The 27,574-nt window shown below is 29.7% G+C and overlaps 1 protein-coding gene across 2 annotated transcripts in view; it reads left to right on the top strand.

Annotated features, from left to right (window-relative positions):
- The window catches only part of Agpat2 (1-Acylglycerol-3-phosphate O-acyltransferase 2), a 79,664-nt gene extending 54,342 nt beyond the window's left edge, over positions 1 to 25,322 (top strand). Inside the window, exons 1-4 of one of the 2 annotated variants that reach the window (XM_065501174.1) lie at positions 10,813 to 10,918; positions 23,115 to 23,305; positions 23,378 to 23,511; positions 24,361 to 25,322. In XM_065501174.1, coding sequence (XP_065357246.1) covers positions 23,130 to 23,305; positions 23,378 to 23,511; positions 24,361 to 24,866 — 816 coding nt within the window. In that variant the 5' untranslated portion in view covers positions 10,813 to 10,918; positions 23,115 to 23,129 and the 3' untranslated portion in view covers positions 24,867 to 25,322. Of the gene's footprint in view, positions 1 to 10,812; positions 10,919 to 23,114; positions 23,306 to 23,377; positions 23,512 to 24,360 lie in introns of those variants that run through there. The other variant, XM_065501175.1, reaches the window with a different exon arrangement.
- Positions 25,323 to 27,574: the final 2,252 nt, after the last annotated feature.

The raw sequence follows: 27,574 nt of genomic DNA, 5'->3' as shown, positions 1-27,574 counted from the left end.
AAATGTGTACGTATTTAGTAGTGTTCAGTTCAAAAAATGCCAAAGGCCTTGCAATACTAAAACTTTTAACGTATTATAGATTTAATTTACACATTTTAAATATTTTAAAATTATAACACATATTATTTAAATTTTGTGTATTCATGTTAAAAGAAGTAATAAGTAGTGAGCAAAAACATTTTTCTTTTAAAATTTCAATAATTTATTTTCGTGAGTGATTTTCAGATGTGGGCAGCTATGACCAATTATGTACCGATCGCCATGAAACTTATTTGTGTTGAATTTTGTTGAGATACCAAGGCTTTTAGGAGTTTTAGCACCTTAAAATAAGTTTTAGATATGGGCCTTATATGGGGCTTGTGGTCAATCAATTATAAAACGATTCACACATAATTTTTAGATGTTACATATTTATGATTGTAGTGTAATTAAATAATATTCATCCTCAGGGTAATGCTATAGCAGCAATAATATAATTTTAATTTAACTATTCATTTTGAAAGGAATCCAATAGCATTTCACAAATATTTAAAATTTGGTAGGTTTTGGTAGTTTTTAATCAGAAATTTGGTAGGAAACATATTTTATGAGTGGCAACGCTAATACGTATACATGCCATATTAAGCTTCAAAAGTAATTATAATTTTTAGAACAGAGTCAAATCAATAACAGTCATGTATTTACTTAAGACCAGCTTCTTTTATTTATTTAGTACCACTAAATAATTTATGAAATTAGACACAAATGATTTTGAACGCATTATAACTTAAATGCATTCAGCACCATATGTGTTGATTATTACAATGTATTAAAAATTTAATGAAATTGATAAGGAATTTATGCTTATATAAGCCAAATAAAAGATGTTGATAAAAATGGCATTCTGCTGTTTTACAAACTTGGTCCTATATTCAAAACCCTCTATCTTTAATATTCACGAAAATTACTTTTTGGTGGTAAAATGTTCAATAAAACAGCCCTCATCTATGGTGTGAATTTCTTACAAACATATTCTTTTTGCTGCTTTATTTTCATTTCTATCTTATACAATTAATTTTTTCCGAATGCAAAGCCTCTATCTTTTCAAATATTTTTTTTGGAATAATTTCCTCTTGCAACTCATGTTTTCTTACTAATTTTTGAATGCTGAACATGAATTTTACTATAATAATTGTAGCATACCGAATTTTAATAACTCAAGTAATACGCGAAAAAACAGTTTTTTGGCTTTCCTGAAAAGTTGTGTTTTTTAAGATAGATAGTTTTGAATATAGGCCCTCGATATATTGAATAATAAAAATAAACCTGTTTCAATAAGAATATATTATCATTTTTGTACAAGACTTTGGATACGGTAATTTTACCTAAAAAACGGTAACTTTTTTAGGGCTGTACGGTAATCGAAATTAAAAAGTTAACATCACTGCTTAGAATAAAGAAAAAGTACCATATTGTCCCACCTTCAATTCTCTCTCACTTATGACCATATATGCTTAATTTCGTGTTTCTACGTCCATTATTATAGAAAATTCAAAAAGTGTCATTGGAATAAAGACAAAGTACCATAAGTTCCCCATTTGTGGATTCCCACTCACTCGGGTCCATATAATATTTATTTCATGTTTCTAGTTTCTTTGGCGAAGAAATTACAAAAAGTACCATTTGAATAAAGAAAAAGTACCAAAAAGTCTCCCCTTTGAATTCAAACTCACTTAGGACCATATATTCTTAATTTCGTGTTTCTAAGTCCATTGTTATAGAAAATTCAAAAAGTACCATTATTATTATTATATAAGAATAAAAGAGTACCAAAAAGTTCACACTTGTGGATTCCCACCCACTCGGGTGCATGTAAGCTTTATTTCATGTTTCTAGGTTCATTGGTGAAGAAATTAAAAAAAGTACCAATAGAATAAAGAAAAAGTATCAAAAAGCTGCCACTTATGGATTCCCACACACTCGGCCCATGTAAAAGATTTATTTCATTGAAGAAATTACATAAAGTACCATTCGAATAAAGAAAAAGTACCAAAAAGTTTCCCCAAGAATTCTCACTCACTTAATTTCATGTGTCTAAGTCCATTGTTAAAGAAATTTCAAAAAATACCATTAGAATATAGAAAAAGTGGGAAACCACTTATGGTTTCCCACCCACTCGGGTCCATATAACCTTTATTTCATGTTTCTAGGTTCATTATTGTAGAAATTGCAAAAAGTACCATTCGAATAAAGAAAAGGTACCAAAAAGTCTCCCCCTAGAATTCTCACTCACTTAGGACCATATATGCTTAATTTCATGTTTCAAAGTCCATTATTATAGAAAATTCAAAAAGTACCATTAGAAGAATGAAAAAGTACCAAAAAGTTCACACTTGTGGTTTCCCACTCACTCGGGTCCATATAACCTTTATTTCATGTTTCTATGTTCATTATTGGAGAAATTACAAAAAGTACCATTCGAATAAAGAAAAGGTACCAAAAAGTCTCCCCCTAGAATTCTCACTCACTTAGGACCATATATGCTTAATTTCATGTTTCTAAGTCCATTGTTATAGAAATTTCAAAAAGTACCATTAGACGAATGAAAAAGTACCAAAAAGCAGCCACTTGTCGTTTCACACTCACTCGGGTCCATATAGGCTTAATTTCATGTTCCTAAGTCCATTGTTATAGAAATTTCAAAAAGTACCATTAGAATATAGAAAAAGTACCAAAAAGCCCACACTTGTAGTTTCCCACTCACTCGGTTCCATATAAGCTTTATTTCATGTTTCTAGGTTCATTGGTGAAGAAATTACAAAAAGTACCAATCGAATAAAGAAAAAGTACCACAAAGTCGCCCCATAGAATTCTCACTTACTTAGGACCATATATGCTTAATTTCATGTTTCTAAGTTCATTGTTATAGAAAATTCAAAAAAGTACTATTAGAATAAACAAAAAGTACCAAAAAGTCTCCCCCTAGAATTCTCACTCACTTAGGACCATATATGCTTAACTTCATATTTCTATGTCCATTATTACAGAAAATTCAAAAAGTACCATTCGAATATAGAAAAAGTACCAAAAAGCAGTCACTTGTAGATTCCCACTCACTCCGGTCTTAATTTCATGTTTTTAGGTTCATTGGTGAAGAAATTACAAAAAGTACCATTCGAATAAAGAAAAAGTACCAAAAAGTCTCCCCCTAGAATTCTCACTCACTTGGGACCATATATGCTTAATTTCATGTCTCTAAGTCCATTGTTAAAGAAAATTCAAAAAAGTACCATTAGAATATAGAAAAAGGACCAAAAAGCCCACACTTGTGGTTTCCCACTCACTCGGTTCCATATAAGCTTTATTTCATGTTTCTAGGTTCATTGGTGAAGAAATTACAAAAAGTACCAATCGAATAAAGAAAAAGTACCAAAAAGTCTCCCCCTAGAATTATCACTTACTTAGGACCATATATGCTTAATTTCATGTTTCTAAGTCCATAGTTATAGAAAATTCAAAAAGTACCATTAGAATAAAGAAAAAGTACCAAAAAGTCTCCCCCTAGAATTCTCACTCACTTATGACCATATATGCTTAATTTCATGTTTCTAAGTCCATAGTTATAGAAAATTCAAAAAAGTACCATTAGAATATAGAAAAAGTACCAAAAAATCCACACTTGTGGTTTCCCACTCACTCGGTTCCATATAAGCTTTATTTCATGTTTCTAGGTTCATTGGTGAAGAAATTACAAAAAGTACCATTCCAATAAAGAAAAAGTACCAAAAAGTCTCCCCCTAGAATTCTCACTCACTTAGGTCCATATATGTTTAATTTCATGTTTCTAAGTCCATTATTATAGAAATTTCAAAAAAGTACCATTAGATGAACAAAAAAGTACCTATAGTACAGTTCACACATTTTGGTACCTAAATATTATCCCCTATTCCTAACACTAACTTCACTCAAATACATATCAGCTAACTTTAATGTCGATAACTGAAATAATTTAAAATTTTAAAAAAGTACCATTAGGAGAAAAGTACCAATTTCCCTTTTCTTACTTAAACAATTTGAAATTTAAAAATATTCCATTTTGCCAAAATTGTTTATGCTACAGGCATGTATAAAAATATTAAAATCTGTGTTAATGTGCCCAAGAATAAATATATTTTAAAAAAGTACCAAACTGTTTACCCGGATTTGGCCCAATATACACCTTGGTACTCGAGTTCCAAATAACACCCTGTTAGTTAATTTTTGTATGAATCCAGGAACCAACGTTAAAAAAAATTATCAAAATTGGCTTAATAATTTCAAATATAATGTATTTTTCCGATTTTATCCCCGTTTTTGGTACCTTTTTTATCCCCATTGAGGTGGTACAATTTTATTCAAATAAATTTCTGTAACGTGGTGGGAGCTCATAATAAAATATTCGTATGTCTATGTCAAATTATAGAAAAACATATTTTATGAAAAAGTACCAAAAATTAACACAATTTTTATCCCCTAAAGGTTCGAATTTCCAAAAAGTACCAAACTTATATTTTTTATTTTTTGTTAATTAAAGAATACGATTTAAAATTTGTTTCTATGTTTATTGGTTTAAAAGATACATAGGGTGCAAAAAAAGTACCAAAATACAGTTTTTACCCGTTTTCTCCCCTAAAAGTTTCGAATTTCTAAAAAGTACGAAACACCTGTCAGCTTATTTTTTAAATGGAGTAACATGCTATTTTAAGTTTTTTTGTATCTTTATTAGTTTTGAAGATATAAGGTTACCGAATTTACCCGTTTTTACACTTTTTTACCCCCTAAACGTTCGAATTTCCAAAAATCCCTTCTTATCGGATCGTTTTGGGGAGGGAGGAACACACAGTTAAAATTTCGTGGTTCTAGCTTCAGCCGTTTGGGCTGTGCGATGATGAATCAGTCAGTCAGTCAGTCAGTCAGTCAGTCAGTCAGTCAGTCAGTCAGTAACGTTACTCTTTTATATATATAGATGTTCATTAAGCAGAAGCTCCTAAAATTCAATACTGTACTACGCAAAATAATTCTAACAAAAAGCTATTACAAATAGTTTTAGAATAGCTTCAGGTAATATCTAGTTACCGAGCAGACTTATATGCAAAAAAGTTCATTCGCTTTAACAATAACTATCTGTTGATCTTTGAATATTTCAAATATACAAATTAGCACAATACTCTTTTTTTAAACATATACAATGAATTAAATTTAATTAGTATAAATAAATTCTGCATTAATTGAACGATTTATAAAGTGTTAATGGAAACTTATTAAAAATTCTAGGAATAATTTATTGAGTCGTGAAAGTTGATACAGCATAGTGTGTTGAAAACAAATAAAATATGCATTTATTAAGAACAATTGCAAAATAAAAACAAATAAAACATTTTATTAACACAGTTTTGCAAAACAATTTTTTTAATATTGAATTATTATATTATATTTTGATTTCTTCAATTGAAAATTACAATCTTATAGTTCTAATTATGACAGATCTAAATGAATTGGCTCTTTCTTTATACAACTACTAAACAATGACTGGGCATGATTTCGTAGAAAATCTAAAGTTGACTATGATAAGATTTAATTTGATTTAGATAGAGTGACTATTGACTACTACATATTATGTAGGCGTCAATCACTCTAACTAAATCAAATTTACTCTTATCATAGTCGACTTTAGATTTTCTATAAAATCGAAATTGATTTCTTATTAAATTTATTCCAGTTATCGATTTCTTTGAAATGAAATTGCATAATTCTATTAACCACATAATATTTACAATAATAATTTGTATAAAGTACATAACGTCACCTAAAATGCAAAATAGCTTAACATCACTTTTCATAAGATTACAGTAGAAGCAAAAAACTATATAAAATATAAACTAGTTGAGATATTGAAACAAAATTTTCAAATCTGGATTAACATTAAACTAGAAATATATCTTAGATAAAAAAAAAACTGTTTTTAAAGTACACTTTATGTTATGTATCTTACGTTATTTTAAATTTTTGTTTTCAGCAACCAAAATAACGTATCATCAATGTGAATTTGAATATATTTTTTATTTTATATTATTTTTTAAAAATCGTAATCGTAATCAATAAAAATCAATTTCGAATTTTTAGTGATACTTTATTTTGCATTTTAGGTGGGAACTAAAACGCTATTTAAGGAATGCATTTTGTTAATTTACTACATATGTATGTATGTACATTTGCACATAAGTAAATATTAGCTATTAATAATTAAATTTATTTTATTTATTTTTTTATACATTTTTTACTAATATCTACAAATAAATACAATTGTTTGTCACAAAGTTCAACGATTTTAATCCGTTGAAGTTGAAGTACACTTAGAAAAAATCAGGAATAAATGACTTGCTATACATACCCAACAACATCTTGGTAATGACTTGCAATTACTGAAGAACCTAATTTTCAATGATTACTACATACCGTCGGCATTACTTGGAATTAGTTCGACTACTAATGAATTATTTATTATCTGTTATATAATAAATTAGTTTCTAGTCATTACTTGTAACTAGTTTAAGTGTTAAAACAGTAAAGATTTATTTATTATTTTGTAAATGAAATAAAAAATGTGCCTCAAAGCTATTCTTTTAAATGTTCCATTGGCAATATCTCCATATAATATTTGTATGATCATTTTTTAGAAGTAAAATTGGTGAATATTGTCATAATACTAGGGTATTCAATTAATCGGGTTTCTGGTTTAATCGGTTAATCGAGCAAATAATTAATCGAGGTTTAGATTTATTCGGTTAATAATCGGTTAATTTAAAATTATTCGATTAACCGAATAATTTCTATTTTCATTTTAAATTGAAAATACAACAACGAATTTTGTGTACAAAAACATAAAAAACAGCAAATAATGTATTTGAGATCTTTTTTGTAAACATATCGCATATTTGCTGCAATAACGTCATAACTCAAAATCCGTGTTTTATGAACTGAGTAATACAAAATATGCTCTTTCATATAGTTTCATCAGATTTCAAAAAGTCAATTATTTTTTGTGTGAGAGTGTTTTTTTGTTGTAAACATCAAAATTAAAATTCATGTTTTCTCGCATATTTGATAAGTAAAAATTTGGGTTAAATACAGATTAGAAAGATATTAACATCTACAATTTATATTTCTGAAATCGCATGATTTGTTGAAAATTTATTTAAGAAATTTTTTCTCGAAACGACTTTTTTTTTAATTATGACGTTGTTGCAGAAAATGAGCGATGTGTGATTTTTTTAGGGTTTTAGTGAGATCTTCTGAAATAATCTTTTATAAAAAGAAAATAATTTAAACGATTTTTTCTTTAGATTTAATAAAAGTTTTCTTGGAATATGTTGGAGATTGTATATGTTGGAGAAATCAAAAGCATGATAAAGAATATTCCTTTTTGGATTGTTTTAGATTTTGGTTAATTTAATAGTTTCGTTTAGTTATGATAAAACTAATTTCAAAAAAAAGTTTCGTCTATACATGTAAATACACACAAAGTTTCAAATACATGTGAGTTAAATATGCCAGTTGTTATACATACTCACTAATCATGTTTATTGGATGTTCAAAAAATATCTAATTTTAATTTGAAATTTGTATTTGAATTGAAACGGAAAAATAAATACAAACAATTTTTTAAAGTGCAAAAAAAAGGAATTTCGGTTAATCGGTTAATCGACACAAATTAATCGGTTTATTTGTTATTTGAAAATCGGCAATTTCAAATTATTCGAACAGTTAACCGTCCAAAATTAATCGGTTAACCGATTAACGGTTAATCGATTGAATACCCTACATAATACCCTCCTAGAACATATCTGACAATTGTATTAATTTGTTTCTATACTAGTCAGAATAGCAGAAATAAATCAGAATTCACAGAAAGATTATCTTCCCTTAAAAAACATTCGAAATGTTTCAAGTATTGCAATAATACCGCGAACACGCTGTAGTTGGTACAATGTAGAAGGTACAATTTATACAGGTATCTCGCGAATTACGCGATTGGTCATGGTCTTCACCGCTACAGCCTCAATTCTCCCTACAACGGGCTGGAATGGTCAATTCGGTCGCGTATCCAATGACGTAAACTGAGTGTCAAATTTGGGAATGGTATTGCCAAAAATAAAAAGACAGTATTCACGCGTGACATGTGAAAAACAAATGAAAGAAAACCTCTAAAATAATCACCATAAATATATACATACATGTATGTATACAGTTTGCTATTTCCCCTTTCCCGCACCTAAAGATCTTACCAATCCACAAGAATAAAAAACAGTTTTCTGTTATTTTAACATCACTTGAAGCTGTCGCAAAAATTCGCAATATTTGTATATAATATTCTAAGGGCCGTTTTCTCATTAGGTGATTATCATTTTTCCCAACGAAAAACTGCAGATTAAAGAAATTTGGTTTTCTCAATGTCTCATTTGCTTCTATTCTGTCGCAAAGATAACCCGACCTCATCTGCCAATTATTTATTTATCGTACAGATAAATTCAATCAGCTAACTTCTGTTTTTATGTGTTTGTAAACGAAATTAACTAGATTTTATAAAAAAAAGTTTAATAGAGGAATTAACATTAATTTGATGGAGGATGAACTCGAAGAACATGAGTTCCAAGTGAATGCTGAAAGAATTTATTATCCTTGCAGACATGCAGGATAATTAATTTTTCAAAAGATTCCGGCAGTCGATGGCCACATTAACAGCTGATTTATGTAAACATGTTGTCCCTTGAAGGCAGGGTTCTCAACTTTCACATCTATTTTGAGAGGCATTGCCATCCAAAATTGTTAATGGACATTTTATCGGCCTAATAAATTTATGTCGACATTTAGTAACAGGCACTTTGTCGATACATTGAGAAAACGGGCCTAAATCTACTAGTTCCATGATTTGTGAAAATTTTAGTCGAATTTGGTAAACATTTATTATATTATATCCTTCACCTTCGTGAGAAGAGTATATATATTATTGTTATTGAAGCTCCGAAATTTAACCAGAACTTATACCATTGTAGTATCTATTAGAGCCCTGCATGAGTGACTTAAATAATATTTTAAAACATTTAATTTTTTTCAAGCACTGTTTTTGACTCACTAATTGTTTTTTGAATGAATATAATAATTTATTCAAAACAAAAATGTATTTGACAAAAATTTCAAATAAAGCAAAATACATGAATGTAAAGAGTATAGCATTATATGAGTATTGAGAGTGTTTCTGTGTTTCTAATCGAGTGCAAAACAGCGAGTGAATCGAATCATAGAGGGCTTTATTATGTGATTTAATTATAATGAAATTCTTCGATCGAATTACTATTCTTATGAATTTTTATAGCGAGATTACAAATAAAATGCATTATTGATTACATGTATATTTTATTAATCTAACTCATGTAATAATTATATTTAAATGTTATTTAGAGATGTAAGCAAAACTACTGTAAATTGAAAAATATAAAATATAAGGACCACAAGAAGAGAGCATCTACTTCTTGTGGAACTGCATTTTTTGTGATTCATGTGTAAAAAAATAATTTGATTTACCGCAATATCATTTGAGGCAATCGAGCATCGTTTTCCAGAAATTACGTTACGGGTACAAGAGAAAACCCTTTCTGAAGGTGCGCTACTTGCAGGTATTGCTAAGATTCGGCAGCTCAATTTGTGTAAAAAGGGGAACTCGTTTTTATGCGAATCCCACCACTTAAGTGTGTCGAAATCATCAAAAAAGGACACTTCGGTTGTTTAGTATCGTCTCAACTCTGAGGCCACTGAATCCTCGTTGGTATGAAAATCAGATGATCGAATAAAATCTGACAACAGTTCTAAATTTTTCGATGAGATTGGAGCTACTGATTGTTATTGTGGTTCTGTCATAGGCTCACAATTCTGTATTAGGCTTTGTATCAACTCAATACATTTCAATTTTATAAGATTTCGATCTTCTTCAGAGAAACTTAGCAATTTGTTTGCAGGTGGGAACAGAAATAGTGCAACTCGATGCCAGATGGTCAAATTAGAAAAAAACACAGTTTCCAAGTAGTGCCTAAGCTCGTTTTTCAAACCCTTGGCAATACTTATATCCTCATTGTTTTCAGCGTATTTCTTTAGAAGGCTGTTTACATAAATGTAGACCAAATGAATTGTTGGAGGGAGAGAAATACCCTCTAGTATCTTCGAGGCTTCTTCAAATGGTCGAATTATGTCGAAAACAGCAGTTATATTTCTTAAATCAATATTCTGTATACGATGGATTTCCAACGTGCAAATAGCTGATGAGCAATTATTTGTGTAGAAAAACATGAAAACTGAATCATTGCAGTGTTAAGGCAGATTTAAGAGAATTGAAAATATATTATTTGAATAGATTTCTTGTTTGAAAAAAACTCTCTGTTGACAAGGTTTTCCTGGTATTGAAAATGAACAATATCGGTCCATGATTTCAACAAAAACAACAATAGACAACTTTGACAGTTCAACCATCTTTTGCCAAAAACAAAGTACCTGTTGTTTTTGTACATGTTGTATTTGTTGTTGTAGTCCTGTCGTCACCTTCTATGAATTCCCCTTGCCTGTCACCGTACTAGTACGTTTAAAACAATTGACAAAAATTTCCCACGGGGATATTTCGGGTTAAACTTACTCCCTTAATAATTATGTATTTCAAACCATTTTTTTAAGTGTACAAACAAAAAACAATCCAACGAACGTACACATTAATCGTTCATACAGTAATAGTTGATAAGAACATTTTTGTTTTGGTTTCGGCACTAAAGTTTCAGGCAAATTCAAAATAATCTACAACAGGTGGATTTTAGTATTGTTTAAACAGCCGATACATAATCAACAACAACTCTATCCAGTAAGTTAAGACCTAAGGTCCCTTAAGAACATTTAAAAATGTAAATCAACAGAAAAAAGTGAAATTAGCAAAAATTGCGAAATTATTTTCTCAGTTGTAAATAAAATGCTGTGTGTAAACAAAAAAAAAACTAATGGGAATTACAAACGAAAATCATTTAAATAAAATTAAGAAATTATAATCGCACAAAATGATGATGATTGAAATGTAAATAAAAAGTGATTTTGAGTTGCAAGTGGTTAAAATTATTCAATTATTAAACATTAATCTTAAAAAAAATTATAAACGAATCATTTTAAATGAAAATGAAATGCAATGAATATATTTAAATTACAGGCTCTATTAGCTTATAAAGAAAATAAAACATAATGTTTGTATATTAAAGATATCATAAAATAAAAATTTTGCAAATATGTGAACTATTAGTTTTAAAATTAATAAAAATCGAATGTAAAATTATATACGCAAAAAGAACTTGGTACCACATAAAAATTAAATGAATAAACCTTCTTTTTGGTAACTTTGAGAAAATAAATATTGAAACTTGTTTCAAAACTTAAAGATTGGAAACGGAAAAAACTTTACATTTTCAAATGTAAATATTGCAGTAACTGTAGACTATTAAATGACTAATTCCTTTAGGTTTATCGGGAACTTCAGTACTGTAAAGAACTTAATATACTAATACCTATTGAATGGCTGGCTATCTGGGAGAGTTTTGAAAATTTCATTGGTAAAAATACAAGTAAAAGTGTTATATTCGGCTGTGCCGAATCTTATATATCCACCACCAATATAATACTGACACCGATTTTTTACATTTTGTATTGTATAAAATTTATTCTTCATCAGATTTTGCCCATTTTCATTACCAAATTTTCTATGGATATCACATTTATGTATCATAGAGTCATATTTCGGCAATAATTTTGAATGGTTGCTATGGGAAATCATGGAATGATTTTTATAATATCAACTTGAGGTTGTCTGGTTCTACTTGGCCGATTTCGTCCATTTTCAATACCAAACATTTCTGATCAACAATAAATAGTTTAGGAACAAGTAAGAGAGCTATGTTCGGATGTGCCGAATCTTATATACCCTTCACCAAATTATACTTCAAAATACAATTTTTAAAAATTTTTAGTTAAACAACATTTATTTATTTTTCCAAAGTGTTTTTTTTCGGTTTTCGGGAAAAAAAAGTTTCGAATTTTTATTTAAATTTTTTAAATTTAATTTTTTTGGTTTTTTATTTTTTTTTGTGAAACAAAATTTGGGTTAAAAAATATTTTTTTCGATTTTGACGCAAAAAAAAAACACATGCTGCGAAGCGTTCCCGCCTAGAGTCTCTGGAGGGAATCGACCCGCAACCCTCAGATTAATAGTTCAGCACACGATCGACTGGTCTATCGGGGCACCCGATAGGTCTTTGCAAAGGTCTTTGAAATATCTATCATTAGATATCCATATTGTCTATATTAATTAATTACTTAGTAATCCAGTATAGGTCAAAAATCGAGGAAAATCGATTTGTTGACCGATTTTGCTGATTCTTCTTCGAAAGCAAGACTGACAGAACTAATGTAGATTTGGATCCCGAAGATATCTGGGGTTTTCAGAAAATTGATTTCAACAGACAGACGGACATGGCTTAATCGATTCCGCTATCTATAAGGATCCAGAATATATATACTTTATAGGGTCGGAAAATTATATTGGGGAAATTACAAACGGAATGACAAACTTATATATACCCTTCTCACGAAGGTGAAGGGTATAAAAACAGAATGACGAAATCAATATACCATCCATCTTTTTGGTGGTGGATATAAAAATAGAATTTTCCAGACATTTTGGAATTGTTTTATTACAAGAAATTATTAATAAAACACGACATTATAAATTCAACAAAAAATATATAAATTTTATCGAGTGCTGATTTAAAATTAAAGAAAAATATAAGCTGTGGTTATAAAGATTGGTTAAAAATTTATCAATCCATAACCATGAAGTTCATACCGATATCATAGAAAGTCTACAATTGTATTCTAGAACTTGTATTTGCAATAATAAGTATGAATTTTTTGAATTGTGTTTCCCACAGCCGAAATTCATCGGTTTAAAAATTAATCTTGCTAATAATGAACAAATACACATTTTCAATTATATATCAGAAGTTTTCAATTGTGTTGCCCACAAATGAAGTATATAATCATACATGTCACCATACATGTGATCCATGTTTCATGATGTATGGCTTAATTATACCCTTCACCTTCGTGAGAAGGGTATATATAAGTTTGTCATTCCGTTTGTAATTTCTACATTTTTCATTTCCGACCCTATAAAGTATATATATTCTGGATCCTTATAGATAGCGGAGTCGATTAAGCCATGTCCGTCTGTCTGTCTGTCTGTCTGTCTGTCTGTCTGTCTGTCTGTCCGTCTGTCTGTCTGTCTGTCTGTCTGTCTGTCTGTCTGTCTGTTGAAATCAGTTTTCTGAAGACCCCAGATATCTTCGGGATCCAAATCTTCAATAATTCTGTCAGACATGCTTTCGAGAATTTTGCTATTTAAAATCAGCAAAATCGGTCCACAAATGGCTGAGATATGAGGAAAAAACCAAGACAACCTCTATTTTTGACCTATTTTTTACATATATCTGGATTACTAAGACATTAATAGACAATATGGATATCTAATGATAGATATTTCAAAGACATTTGCAACGACGTATATAAGACCATAGTAAGTTGGACCTACAATGGGTCAAAATCGGGAAAAAAATTTTGAACCCGAATTTTTTTAAAAAAAAAAAAAAAATTTTAAAAATTTAAAAAAAAAAATTTTAAAATTTAAAAAAAAAAATTTTTTAAAATTTAAAAAAAAATTTTTAAAATTTTAAAAAAAATTTTTTTTTTTATTTAAATTTAAAAAAAAAAATTTTTTAAATTTAAAAAAAAAAAATTTAAAATAACAATCGAAAAAATTTTTTTTCCAAAAAATTCAAAAAACAACTGGAAAAAAAATGTAATTTTGTTTACCTAAAAATATTTAAAATTTTCAAGTATAATTTGGTGAAGGGTATATAAGATTCGGCACAGCCGAATATAGCACTCTTACTTGTTTTATTGTAGTAAGGAACAGAATATCAAAACAGACTATTTCTTGTCCAAATCTATAATTTTTTTAAGAATATATATAAATAAATCGTCTCACATATTTAATTAAGTTTTATTTTACCAAACACATACATATGTAAACTAAAATAATTTTAGCTGCAGCTGCTAAGTGCAATAATTTATTTATTCATGTTAAATAATATGGAAAAACGTGATTTTTGTACACTTTTGGTATTGCAGTACATAATAATTCAGAACAAGTTGTGCTACAAAAATAAATTATAGGAATTCATTTAAGAGTAGTAGCATCCCAGCGGGGAAATATTTTAGGTTTTTACTTTGTAATCCTTTTAAAATATCTGTTTGCACATTCTATAAGATCCGATACCCGTTACACCCTGCCTACTCCGCGAAAATACACATTCAAAATTGCATTGCAAAATCAGGTCTAACAAACATTTATTTAAAATTCAAACATGCTTGATTTTGCAATTATTCCTATATGTTCTCTCTCTATAATAAAATTTATTTTGCGCTCTTTATTATAAATCATTACGCGAAACCAGAAGAAGGAACAAAATCTTCTAAAAAATTTAGTCTTTGAAGTTCGCGTGAAGTAGTTTTTTATACATAAAACTTCACACGTGAGACTTTAAAGTACATTCTTTAGGTTTTATGCTGAACTCATTAAGAATATTTTCTCTAAAAACCATCTTTAATGGCTTGATTCAGCAGTCCTTTAATTAGGCTCCTATGTAGACATTCTGTGAGGCATTACAGACCTTCAACGGAAGACCTTCTAATATGCCTTCTTAAGTAATCCTTCTATGAGCGCTGTAACAGAAGCGAATATGCATGGCCTTGGCTCATAATGACACGCTGTGTAAAATTTAAAAGATTTAACAATGCGGCTTGGTGTCATTGTGTCTGCAAAATAAGGCCTATAGGAAGGCCTCTTTACTGCATCTTTTTCCCGCTGGGATTAGAAAAGAAAGAATTGATACTTACATGCCACTGGCAAATAATTTGGTGGGAAACCAGAAATTTTGTGCAAAAATACCACAACTGAATTTAAAACGCATAATAAATAATTTATTACAACAAGGTATTATTTATGTTGTAATTTCAAACATGTTGATACAATTGAATGAGGGAATGGAATTTTATAGCAATTTAACTCGCTACTTCATCAACGAAGTTAGTTCAACACATGCCTAAATATTCACGAATTGCTGTTTAAAGTACCACTATGTAGAATTTCTGGAAGTTAAAAAAAAATATAAGAAATTTTATGTTTATAAACCTATCAATAAAATAAAAAAATAACCTCCAAGTCTAAATTCGTCAAATTCATATTATATGTACATCCGTTGTTCGATTTGTATATCGGATTTAGGATAATATACAAAACGACATCAAAAATATTAAACGTTAATGTTGACACGCCTTTTAATTCTTAAATATCGGAAAATATCTACTATTAATATGTGTCTATGGTCCCATTGATTGTACTAAAATTATTGAGTTATGTGATGGAAATCGAATTCGAAAACAAAACGATAATTTTCGTTTTGTAAATTATTCAAACATTAATATTCATCACATTTCTTCCCTAAATTCTGTTAAATTGTTTACTATTTGTCACCTGGGCTTGATTTAGCTATAGTCCGTATAAGATTCTAAGACAATCTTGCTATGTCCGGCCGTCTGTCTGTTTAAAATACGATAGGGCCCAAACGAATACTCTACCAACATATATGTTGATAAGGTTTGTTTGGTATTGAAAATATGCAATATCGGTCCATGATTTTACCTTGCCCCAAAATAAATCTCCCCCCGGAATACTGTTTGACCAGGCATTAATATGTTGTTTATGCGGCAATCCTGTTAAAATTTTGCCCAAATTAGTTCTATTTACTCTAAAATTATACTTTAAGGTATGGCGAAAATCGGACAACATTTTCCCTAGTCCACATACAAGGTCTCCCCCAGAAAATGAATTGAACATTCTTATAAAAACACTGTGCTAGTTGAAAAAACTGTCAAGCGGGGCACACGGTGGATAAATCTAATTCGAATACGGTGAATCCAGTGGAGCTAATCTTTTTTTTAGCATAGCTCTTGTTTTAGAGATATACTGTTATTTCGAAAATGGAGGAGGTCGCTTATTGAATAAACTAGAAAAACCGAAATTCCGCAATAAAATTGCCTTTAAGAAAAGCTGAAACTTTTTTTTTAATCTGTGCAGTCGTTTTAGAAAAATATATGTAAATTTTTTTGTCAAAAATTTTTTTTTAGCAAAATTTCGTATTTTTTGTTTTTTTAAAACGGCATCAAAAATTGGAAAATGCAGCTCCGCTGTTAACATTTTCGAAAATTTCTGGCCGTATAACGAACCAGAGACTTCACCTTGCCCCACAGATAATAATCGAGAAGTATCAAATCGCACGACCTTTTATTCCACAACAGAAAATAAAGACTCCATTTGCGATATCTTGATTTTGATAAATGGACCTGTCAAATGGCCTAAAAGGTCGTGCGATTTGACAGGTCCATTTTTCAAAATCAAGTTATCGCAAAATTATTATTTCAATAAATCGATGGCACATAGCGCCATCATGTTGAAACCACATCTCGCCCGGATCAATGCCATCCATATTTTAAAATAAAGAATGATTGATCACGGTAAAGATCTCCATTGACCGTATCCCAAACTCCGGCTTAATTTTTGAAGAAATAAGGTCCGATGATGCCGCACCAAACAAAGCATTTTTCTGGATGTAATGGAGTCTTTATGGTCTGTTGTGGATTGGTCTCACTCCATGTACCGCAATTTCGTTTATTAACACACCAGTTAAGCCAAAAATTACCCTCATCGCTGAAAACATTTTGCGATAAAACAATCGTTTAAAAGTTGCGCGAATCGATGACAGATTTTCAAAGTAAATTTTGATAATTTGGTAGCGTCAATATGTTCATGATAATTTTCCAGAGTATATTGATCATAAATGTCAATATCTGAGCGCAGTATAACAGTTCATTTGATACCCTTTATTTGTACGAATTGTCTTAACGTCTAACATTTCATTATGTGGTAGCATCTTTGGGTTTAAATATGCACATATTTATGTATGTATATTCATTTCTAGGAACTATAAAGATATAATAATATCAGTAAGATAATAACATCGATAACAGAATGTCGTTTTATTACCTTGAGTTGTTTGCCATAAATGATAAATAAACTAATCTTATAAGTAGTAAATTCGTTTAATTTAATCGCTAAAATTATTAAAATTGTTTGTTTCTATATAAAACTTTCAGTTTTACTTGTACTAGGGTTACGCCAATATTTTTCTTTAACTAAGTAGCATTCCTGCTGGTATGTATTGAAAAACACAACAATTTATTAATATATCTGTTTGCAATATTTTCCATTGTGCAGTCTAATATGTAGAAGAATTTCTGCATATAGTTGTAATCATATCATTTCAACTTAAAAATAATGCATTACGTCAAAAAACTTTAATATAAAATGTATAACATGTTCAAGCACGAGTATAAGGAGTGAGATCGAAAAATTCTTAACATACATATATGTTTATAAAAAAGAAACCACTAAACTTACAGCTTTAATTTTTTTTTTATTTGATTGAAATTATTATTACAATTTACAAAAAAAATTATTTTTATAGTTTTAATCACTAGTGATGAAATTTTGAACCTTTTTCGGAAACCCTTCCATTAACGTTTTTATAGTGCTTTCTGTCACTTTGCTCGCACATGTAGTCCATCTCCGTTTAAAATCTACCACACTTTTGGACACCTTTTTTGTACTCTTCAATTCTCTTTTAACAAGAGCCCAATATCTCTCCACTGGCCTTAGCTCCGGGCAGTTTGGAGGATTTGCCTCTCTTGGTACAAATACCACATTATTGTTCTTGTACCACTCAAGGGCTTGTTTGCCATAGTGACAGGATGCCAAGTCAGGCCAAAAATAAGTGGACACATTATGAAGTCTTATGAATGGAAGCAGCCTTTTTTGTAAACATTCCTTGATGTAAATTTCGGTATTTATAGAGCCCGTTGTAACAAATGAGTGGCTTCTTTTGCCGCAACTGCATATTGCTTGCCATACCAAGAACTTTCTGGGAAATTTTGTCTGCTTTTGGGTCCTAAACTTTTCTTCAACATTCCCTCGAGCATCAGCAACATAAAATTTTTGACCTGGAAGTTGCGAAAAATCTGCCAGAACATACGTTTCGTCATCCATTATGCAGCAAGAATATTTTTTTATAAAACTTGACTTCAATTTCCGTGCTCTGTTTTTGGCCTCTAAATTTTTAGTAGCGTTCCTGTCAGGAACTTTTTGAGCCTTGTATGTTTTTAAACCTGCATTAGCTTTAACTTTTCGTACCAAATAGTCCGAGCACTGAGCTAACCGGGCTGCTTTCCTACCGGATGTGTTGGGAGCTCTTTTGAAAATGCGTTCTATTTTTTTGGCTTTAGAAACATCATGTGGACCATTCCTTCTACCTGAACCAGGTTTTCTATCAACTGACAAGTTCTCCCGGTACTGTTTAATAACATTGGAAACAGTTTGACGGCAGACCTTTGTATGCTTGGCCAACTTTTTGTAAGACCAAGTTGGGTTTTGTTGAAAATATTTAATAATTTCAGTACGCACTTTTTTCTGGTCACTCATTTTAATCAGATTAACAAAAAAATTAATATAATTGACATTACACATAATAACTGACATGTTTTTCAAAGGTAACTTGATCAAAAAAAAATTCAAATAATACTTGGGTTAAAAAATGTAATGAAAAACGTGTGTTAAGAATTTTTCGATCTCACTCCTTACATGATTAAAACACATACCAAAAGTGTATTAGTAAGTACTAATGCTAACTAGTACCAGAGTACTAAGCAGTACGAGTACAATAAACCTCAAATTGTTAACGATTTGTTTTTCTTTTATATTTATTAGATTAATTTTCTTTGCTTTTCTATTTTTATGTGCAAGACTTGATTAAAGTAATAGTATTATTTAATGTTTTCTTTTTTATAGCTTAGAAACGATAAAAAGAAATTAGAAGTTTTGACATCAGCAACATTTGATAGTGATCGCATAACATTGATATTGATTAATTGTAGCAATTATAAATGTGTCGGCATTTCGAAAAAGCTATTGATTTTTTAGTGTATTTAATAAAAACGGTTTAAACATATAATTATGGAATTATTTTTAAGATAAGCTTAATTTAATTTGCCAACATTTATTGCTCATTAAAATGTTTGACATGCTACAACTAAGTATACTACTTGTAATTATATTTAATATTTAAATTAATCTAAATAGCAATTGTTTGTTTAAAAAATTGATTTGAACATTTAGGGATATTTAATTGAAGGCATACAGTAAACATTTATTGTACTAATGTAAAATTAGAGACTTCAATATATAGGGGGTTTCATCTCAAGTGACCCAACTTTTGAAACCGATGTCTTCCGATCGATATGAAATCGGATCGGTCAAGAACTCCGTTTAAATAATCTCGCGATTATTTAAACACACCCTTGGTACAGTAAAAAGAGACAAAAATGAGAAGAAAATAATGGTGGCTAACCTTGGAACGAAGTATTAGTCAAATTACAATTTGCTCCACTGTAGATTACTTGTCGTCAGTCAAATAACTCGAATCTGAACAAAAAACAAAATTATTTTCAAACTCACAGGGACAGGGATATATGTATAAATGTATATATTCTAGATCCTTATAGATAGCGGAATCGATTAAGCCATGTCCGTCTGTCTGTTGAAATCAATTTTCTGAAGACCCCAGATATCCTCGGGATCCAAATCTTCAATAATTCTGTCAGACATGCTTTCGAGAAGTTTCCTATTTAAAATCAGCAAAATCAGCAAAATCAGCTCGATTTTTGAGCTATACCTGGATTACTAAGTCATTAATATAGACAATATGGATATCTAATAATAGATATTTCAAAGACATTTGTAACGACGTACTATATAAGACCATAGTAAGTTGGACCCACAATGGGTCAAAATAGGAAAAAATATTTGTTTAAAATTAAAAAAATTTTAAATTTAAAAAAAAAGAATTTTAAAACTTAAAATAAAACAAGTTAGAACGGTATATTCGGCTTTGCCGAATCTTAAATACCCTCCACCTGCATACATATTTTTTAGGTTAATATATATGGGAGCTATAACCAATTATAGGCCAATCATAGAAATAGGTATAGCGATTTTGGTAAGTATGGGGATTATTTATGACGAATTTCAACTTAATAGCGATATTTATAAGATATTTATGCTAATTTAAGTGATTTTCGGAAGTGAACTTTATATGGGGGCTATGGTCAAATATGGGCCGATCCACAAAAAATTTAGTGTTGTGATTTCTTTTAGCACGAAACTTATTTTTGCTGAATTTTGTATGGATACTGCAATTCTGAAGGCATTTATAGACCATAGAACCATATTTCGGGAAGAAATTTGTATGGGGGTTAGGAGAAATCATGAACCGATTCTTATAATTTTCATCAGAGTTAGTCCTTTTATTATAAAAATGACGTGTGTAAAGTTTTATGGTATTATCTGCAATATATTTACACAAATAACCGAAAATATGTGAAAATTGTAAATTTTTTTTAGGTTGTCTCACATTTTGGTTCATAGCTCTGGTTCTACTGAACCGATTTTGCTGATTTGCAATACCAAACTGCTTAGGACAACAATAAACATATTTTTTGCAAGTCTACAAATTTTGTTTGCGTATTTTGGACGTGAGCGTGTTTTACACAGACACACAGACGGACAGATGGACAGACAGACGGACATGGCTCAATCGACTTAGAATTTCATAAGGATCAAGAAAATATATACTTTGTTGGGTCTCAGATGAATATTTCTCAATGTTACACACGGAATGACAAACTTATATATACCCTCATTCACCACTTGTATAAAAAAATTTAAATAACAATTCGAAAATTTTTTTTGGCAAAAAATTAAAAAAACAACTTTGGAAAAAAAAATAAATTTTTTTTACCTAAAAATATTTAAAATTTGTAATTTGAAGCATAATTTAGTGAAGGGTATATAAGATTCGGCACAGCCGAATATAGCTCTCTTACTTGTTTTAATTATATATATGTAGTTACTTGTCCCTAAAGTGAAATGAAGACAACAATTTAAAATAGACTACACTCCAGAAAACAAATATCTTCTGGTGAATAAACTTTCTGATAAAGTAGATTACTTAGGAAAACCTAAAGTGATAATTTGATCTTCACTAGAATTTATAGTAGACAATTAAGTTCCTCCTTTGTATCACAAAGAACACATTAGCCGCAAGTTTCCCTGAATTGACTGACTCCGACTTACAAATATATTTGAATAATCGAATTTATTTGAACACTAACCTTGGTAATATGAAAAGTGTCCGAAACTAGAAGATAAAGCAAATCTATCGTCTAAAATTTTGAGGTAAAGGCAAATAATTAGACTTTAAGACAAAACAGTAACAATTTAAGTTCAAGTTTCCTAATTAAAACGGACTATTCTAGCTGGAATACAGCACTATTAGTTGTTTTAAGAAGTTTTATATTAACTTTCTTCAGGATGTCCACCATACTATCGAGGTACACATAAGAATTGGTCGTATAACGCCACTCAATGTATATAGCTAGGATATATATTCAAAATTTCCCATAGAGCTATCTTAGTGGATCTAATCTTAACTTAGGCATGTTGATAACATTATATTCGCTCCAAGGTTTTCAACAAGAATGATATTAAGCTTATGAACATATGTATGTATATGCATTTGGATTTCCGCAGCTCTCCTTTAATTGCTTCTATACAGGATATTAGCAAGTGATATAAATGTTTTCTGGTTTGGTTTCCATAGGATTGCCGAGTGGATATGATTATACTAAAAAACTAGATGACCGCCAACTCACATAAACCTGCCTGTTCTTATTTATTTGCAAATAAAATATCTAAATTTGTACTGCATACTTTAGGGAGCTTTTTTATTACAGTTGACTGGACTCGAAAAAAAAATCCGAGTTTTACCTGGAATTTTTTTCATTACAAACCATCTCCTAAAAATTTCGAATTGAATAAAAAAAATCAGCCAAATCGCTCCAGTCGTTCTCACGTGATGACATTACATATATGGACCATTTCATTTTTATATATATAGAAGAAGATGTATATAGAAGATTAGAGTAGCTCGATTTAGAACCGAACAAAACGTTATTTTCGATGATAACTTTATCAGTTACAATTTTTAATTGTACTTTTCTCAAAACATTAGTAGTAACCTTCGCATTTTTCATTGAACAATGTCAATTATGTCACTTATCCCCCAAAACAAATTCCCTCCTTTATTATTTTTTCAAATTATTATAATTTCAAACTGCATTTAATTCAATTACGCTGAGTATTATTTTACGAGTGTTTGGGTAAGTGTGTGTTTCAATTTAAATGGACTTAAGGGAAATGTTATCAAGCCATTAGATATATAAACGTATAATTGTATTATTTGCATTTCTATGAAGAGGGACTACTTAGGAAGTTATAACTTTGTATTTATTATACCATAACATGATATCAAATATGTACTTTAAATTAAAAAAAAAACAAGACAACTAAATACATTTGGTTGCTAGACATGAAAGAATTATGAGTTTATATAGGTAGGTAAGTTCCATTAGGTTGCTTATCTACAAAAATATCTATATAGCAAAAAATATTTATGTAGAAAGTCCAATAACAAATCCCTAATATTATAGTTGTTTAATTAATAACTAAATATATATTTAACGTAATTTGGTATTGAACATAAAAGTTATCTGATTTTGGAAAATTAATAACGGAGTTCTGTATTAAGTTCGAAATGTCTTGCAACATTGCAAATGCAAAATTTCAAATATCTATTAATATTGAACTCACTCTGAATCAAAAATACTTAAAACTTTATAAAATTATAAATAATACTGAATTTACTTCTTACCTTCTTTAATTTTTCTTGCAGATTTGTCCAACAAAAATGGCCTGTTTTTGTGAAATGATAGGGCTCGCCTGTTTAGTGGCGCTCCTTATGAGTTTTTCCAATAAGGCACCATATCAGCTGAAAATGGCCATATTTTTAATTGGTTCAGGAGCCATTGTACTTATTTGTATACCATTTATGATATTTAGACCAAGAGATTATAAAAATGGATTGTAAGTTTAACAAACTGAAACAATAACTTATATTGATTTATTAATTTATATCATTTCTTTTTAAATAACTAGTGCTCCCGCCTGGGCTTGTCGACAGCTTTGTAAAGGCTTAGGCGTAACAATGGAAGTCAGGGGGCTAGAAAATATACGCAAAAATTCTGGTAGTGTAGTTTTACTAAATCATCAAAGTGCTTTAGATCTTTTAGGTAAGAATAGAAAACAAAAAAATATAAATGAATTGTTTATTATATTGAACAAATATAGTTGTTTTAGAAAGACAAGTCTCTTTAGTATAAAGGCACCTATATTTAGTATAAAGACAACTTGGCTTTAGTATAAAGACAACTTGGCTTTAGTATAAAGACAACTTGGCTTTAGTATAAAGACAACTTGGCTTTAGTATAAAGACAACTTGGCTTTAGTATAAAGACAAGTGCCTTTAGTATAAAGACAACTTGGCTAATAGTATAAAAACAACTTGGCTTTAGAATAAAGACAACTTGGCTTTAGTATAAAGACAACTTGGCTTTAGTATAAAAACAACTTGGCTTTAGTATAAAAACAACTTGGCTTTAGTATAAAGACAAAACTGTCTTTAGTATAAAGACAAAACTGTATTTAGTATAAAGACAAAACTGTCTTTAGTATAAAGACAAAACTGTCTTTAGTATAAAGACAAAACTGTCTTTAGTATAAAGACAAAACTGTCTTTAGTATAAAGACAAAACTGTCTTTAGTATAAAGACAAAACTGTCTTTAGTATAAAGACAAATCTGTCTTTAGTATAAAGACAAAACTGTCTTTAGTATAAAGACAAAATTGTCTTTAGTATAAAGACAAGACTGTCTTTAGTATAAAGACAAAACTGTCTTTAGTATAAAGACAAAACTGTCTTTAGTATAAAGACAAAACTGTCTTTAGTATAAAGACAAAACTTATGTCTTTAGTATAAAGACAAAACTTATGTCTTTAGTATAAAGACAACTGTCTTTAGTATACATAAGTATTTGAATAATTGTTTATTATATTGTTTTTATTTTTCATTATATTTACAGTTTTGGCTTATCTGTGGCCGGTAATTGGTCGTGCTACAGTTGTTTCTAAGAGAGAAGTTTTATATCTACCCTTTTTCGGTTTTGGTTCCTGGCTTTGGGGTACATTATTCATTAACCGATCTCGTAAATCAGACTCCATAAATGCTCTGCAGAAAGAATCAAAAGCCATAAACGAAAGGGGTTGTAAATTATTACTCTTCCCCGAAGGTACACGTAATTCCAATGAAACCTTGTTGCCTTTTAAGAAAGGTTCCTTCCACATTGCCCTCCAGAGTCAGTGCCCCATACAACCAGTGATTATCTCCAAATATTGGTTCTTAAATAGCGAAGAGAAAACCTTCCGGTCAGGTCACGCCATTATTAATATTTTACCCGAAATTCCTACAGCTGGCAGCACAAAAGACGATATGGATGCAATAATCGATAAAACTAGAAATATAATGCAATCAGAATATACTAAACTTAGCCAGGAAGCTAAGGCCATCAATTCTAAAAAGCAAAATTAAGTGGATTCAGCTTTACACGATCAACAACATTATTAACTAACGAAGTAAATGACAAACCAAAAAATCTAGTTTTAACTCAGGTATTGTGGCATCAATTTCCTAAACAAACAAACAAAAATTAAGCAAAAACCAAAAATTATTTTGTATTGAATACAAAAAGCAAACAACTAAATCTAAAACAACCAACTAAAGTATTGCTAAAACAATTAAATTTGTGAAACAGTAAATGATAAAAAAACGTTTCTCGGCGATAAGTTTTAAACTTTTTTCTTCTGCTTACCGTATCGAAGTAAAGACAATGTACAAGTACTTTGTTTGTAAAGAATTTCTTTATTTTTTATTATTGTTTTAAGTTATTAGATATTGTATTTATTCTATATTTGAAATATATTCATAGTAAATTTAACTAATTTTAATAAATGCGTTTGAAAAAACACTCACAATTTATGAAGTAAATGTGCGTTTTATTTAAAGAAAACTGCAAGAACTAATGAATTCTGATTGAAAGTAACTGAAGAGTGCGCATAAAATATGGTACTGAGCAATTTAAAAGAAAATTACTTCCCTTCATACAATCACAATCGTATTTGTAAAGTACCACTTAATCGTATTGGAAGTGACGATATCGGACCAGAATACAATAATTACCTACGAATATTTTAATCAGGGACATAACTGTTATAACCAATATTGGAAAAAATCCTGAAATAATTGTTTATCAAGAATTTTTGAAAAATGGTCCCTGAATAACAGTTAAAAATAACCAATATTATTTTGGTCTTTGGTAACCATTATAAACGATTTTTATTTCATTTGGTCTTCAATAACTATTATGAAAGATTTTTATTTTTTTAGGTCTTTAATAACCATTATAAAAGATTTTTATTTTTTTTGGTCTTCAATAACCATTATAAAATATTTTTATTTTTTAGGTCTTTGATAACTATTATTAAAGGTTTTTATTTTTTTGGTCTTCCGTAAACATTATGAGTACCAACAAAGTTTTTTGGTCGCATGGACCTGGTTTTCTTGTATTTTAAAATTTTATAAGAATCAAGAATATTTATGATTATAAACAGTTTTCTTTTAAAATGTGCAATATGTGATAGCTATGACTAATTATGAACCAATCGGCATAAAATTAAGTGACAAGTCTTCTGTATATATGAAAGTTATTTGTGCTAAATTTTATTTGAATACCAAAATTTTTAAGAAATCTATACTCGTTAAAATGCTTTTCGGAAGTGGGCCTTGTATGGGAGCTATGACTAATTATGGACCAATCGTCACAAAATTTAGTAGTGAGAGTTCGGCTTATATAAAACTTATTTGTGCTGAATTTGGTTTGGATATCTATATAACTAAGATATTTATGAGGGATTATCTATTTTCAGATAGGACAATCGTTTGGGGGCTAGGAGAAATAATAGACCGATTTTAACCAAATTCAATAGACTTCGTCCTTGGGGCACTATACGCTATATCACTATGGTGGTGTAGGGTATAAATATTTGTAATGGCTGTAGTCTATCGAAGACCAAAAAAATTAAATTTTTTTATAATGGTTATCAAAGACCATAAAAATAAAAATCATTCATAATGGTTATTGAAGACCAAAAAAATAAAAATCTTTCATAATGGTTATCAGAGACCGAAATAAATAAAAATCTTTCATAATGGTTATCAAAGACCTAAAAAAATTAAAATTTTTCATAATGGTTATCATAGACTAAAATTTTTTTGAGTTATTTTTAATTGTTATTACGGGACCTATTTTTTTGCAGTTATTTTTTCTATAACCAATTGCTTATTTAAAAAAAAATAACAGTTATTTCGGGTCCCTGATTTTAATTCTACAAATCATCTATATAGGTCTCTTGATAACATGTTTGGAAAATTTCTGGAAGTTGAAGTCTCAAAAAATACTTTCTATGCCACCAAGGATTTCTACATATGCTCACTAAATCCCTTTACATTTTCCAACTAAAAAAATATATGTATATTCGGACACACCCTTGCTTGTCTAGTCATTTTTGTAAACGAGCAGCCTTATTCTATTTGGCGTTGTCGACATCGTCGTCAATATTGAGTCAAAAAATGGTATATGTTTCGTCGATATCGATAACAATTGGTAACTTTTGACAGCGTTTTGTACTTTAACACGACTTATAAAAGTATAAAATTCTGTCAATAGAAACCATTTCAAGGTGTATTCAAACAAATTCTGTTTGAAAGTTTACATCATTTTAATCAAGGTTGGCTACCGATTCGAAACGCTAGTCTCTTGCGCAACAATAAAACAACTTGAAAAATTATCATCTCCTTATCCCGACCTTGCCTCTCACATATATAAACACAAAAATTGCGCATCTAAATTGCCTAATGTGAAAGGGGTCTTTACCACCTGGACGAATGAGGAATGTAAATCTCAATCTTGCCATCGTAGTTGATGGAGCACAAATTCCGACAGTGCACCACCCAAATATGTTTGGGGTCACCTTTTACAGCCTATTTACTTTCTTAGCTTATGCCAATGCAATCACGTACATGCCGGCTATCGCTTTGAGAATCATGCATAAAGAAACCTAGTTGGCTAACTACAATACGATTTGTTGGTCAGTGGTCAACTTCGCTGATTGATACCCAGTAAAGAAATAATCAATGATGCCTTAAGGACTGTCACAGGCTGCATTCAAATTACCTCGGAA

This window comes from Calliphora vicina, chromosome 2 (assembly GCF_958450345.1).
Source record: "Calliphora vicina chromosome 2, idCalVici1.1, whole genome shotgun sequence".
Lineage (NCBI taxonomy): Eukaryota > Metazoa > Arthropoda > Insecta > Diptera > Calliphoridae > Calliphora > Calliphora vicina.
Note: the sequence above shows the minus strand (reverse complement) of the source record. Positions and strands in the feature narration are given on the sequence as shown.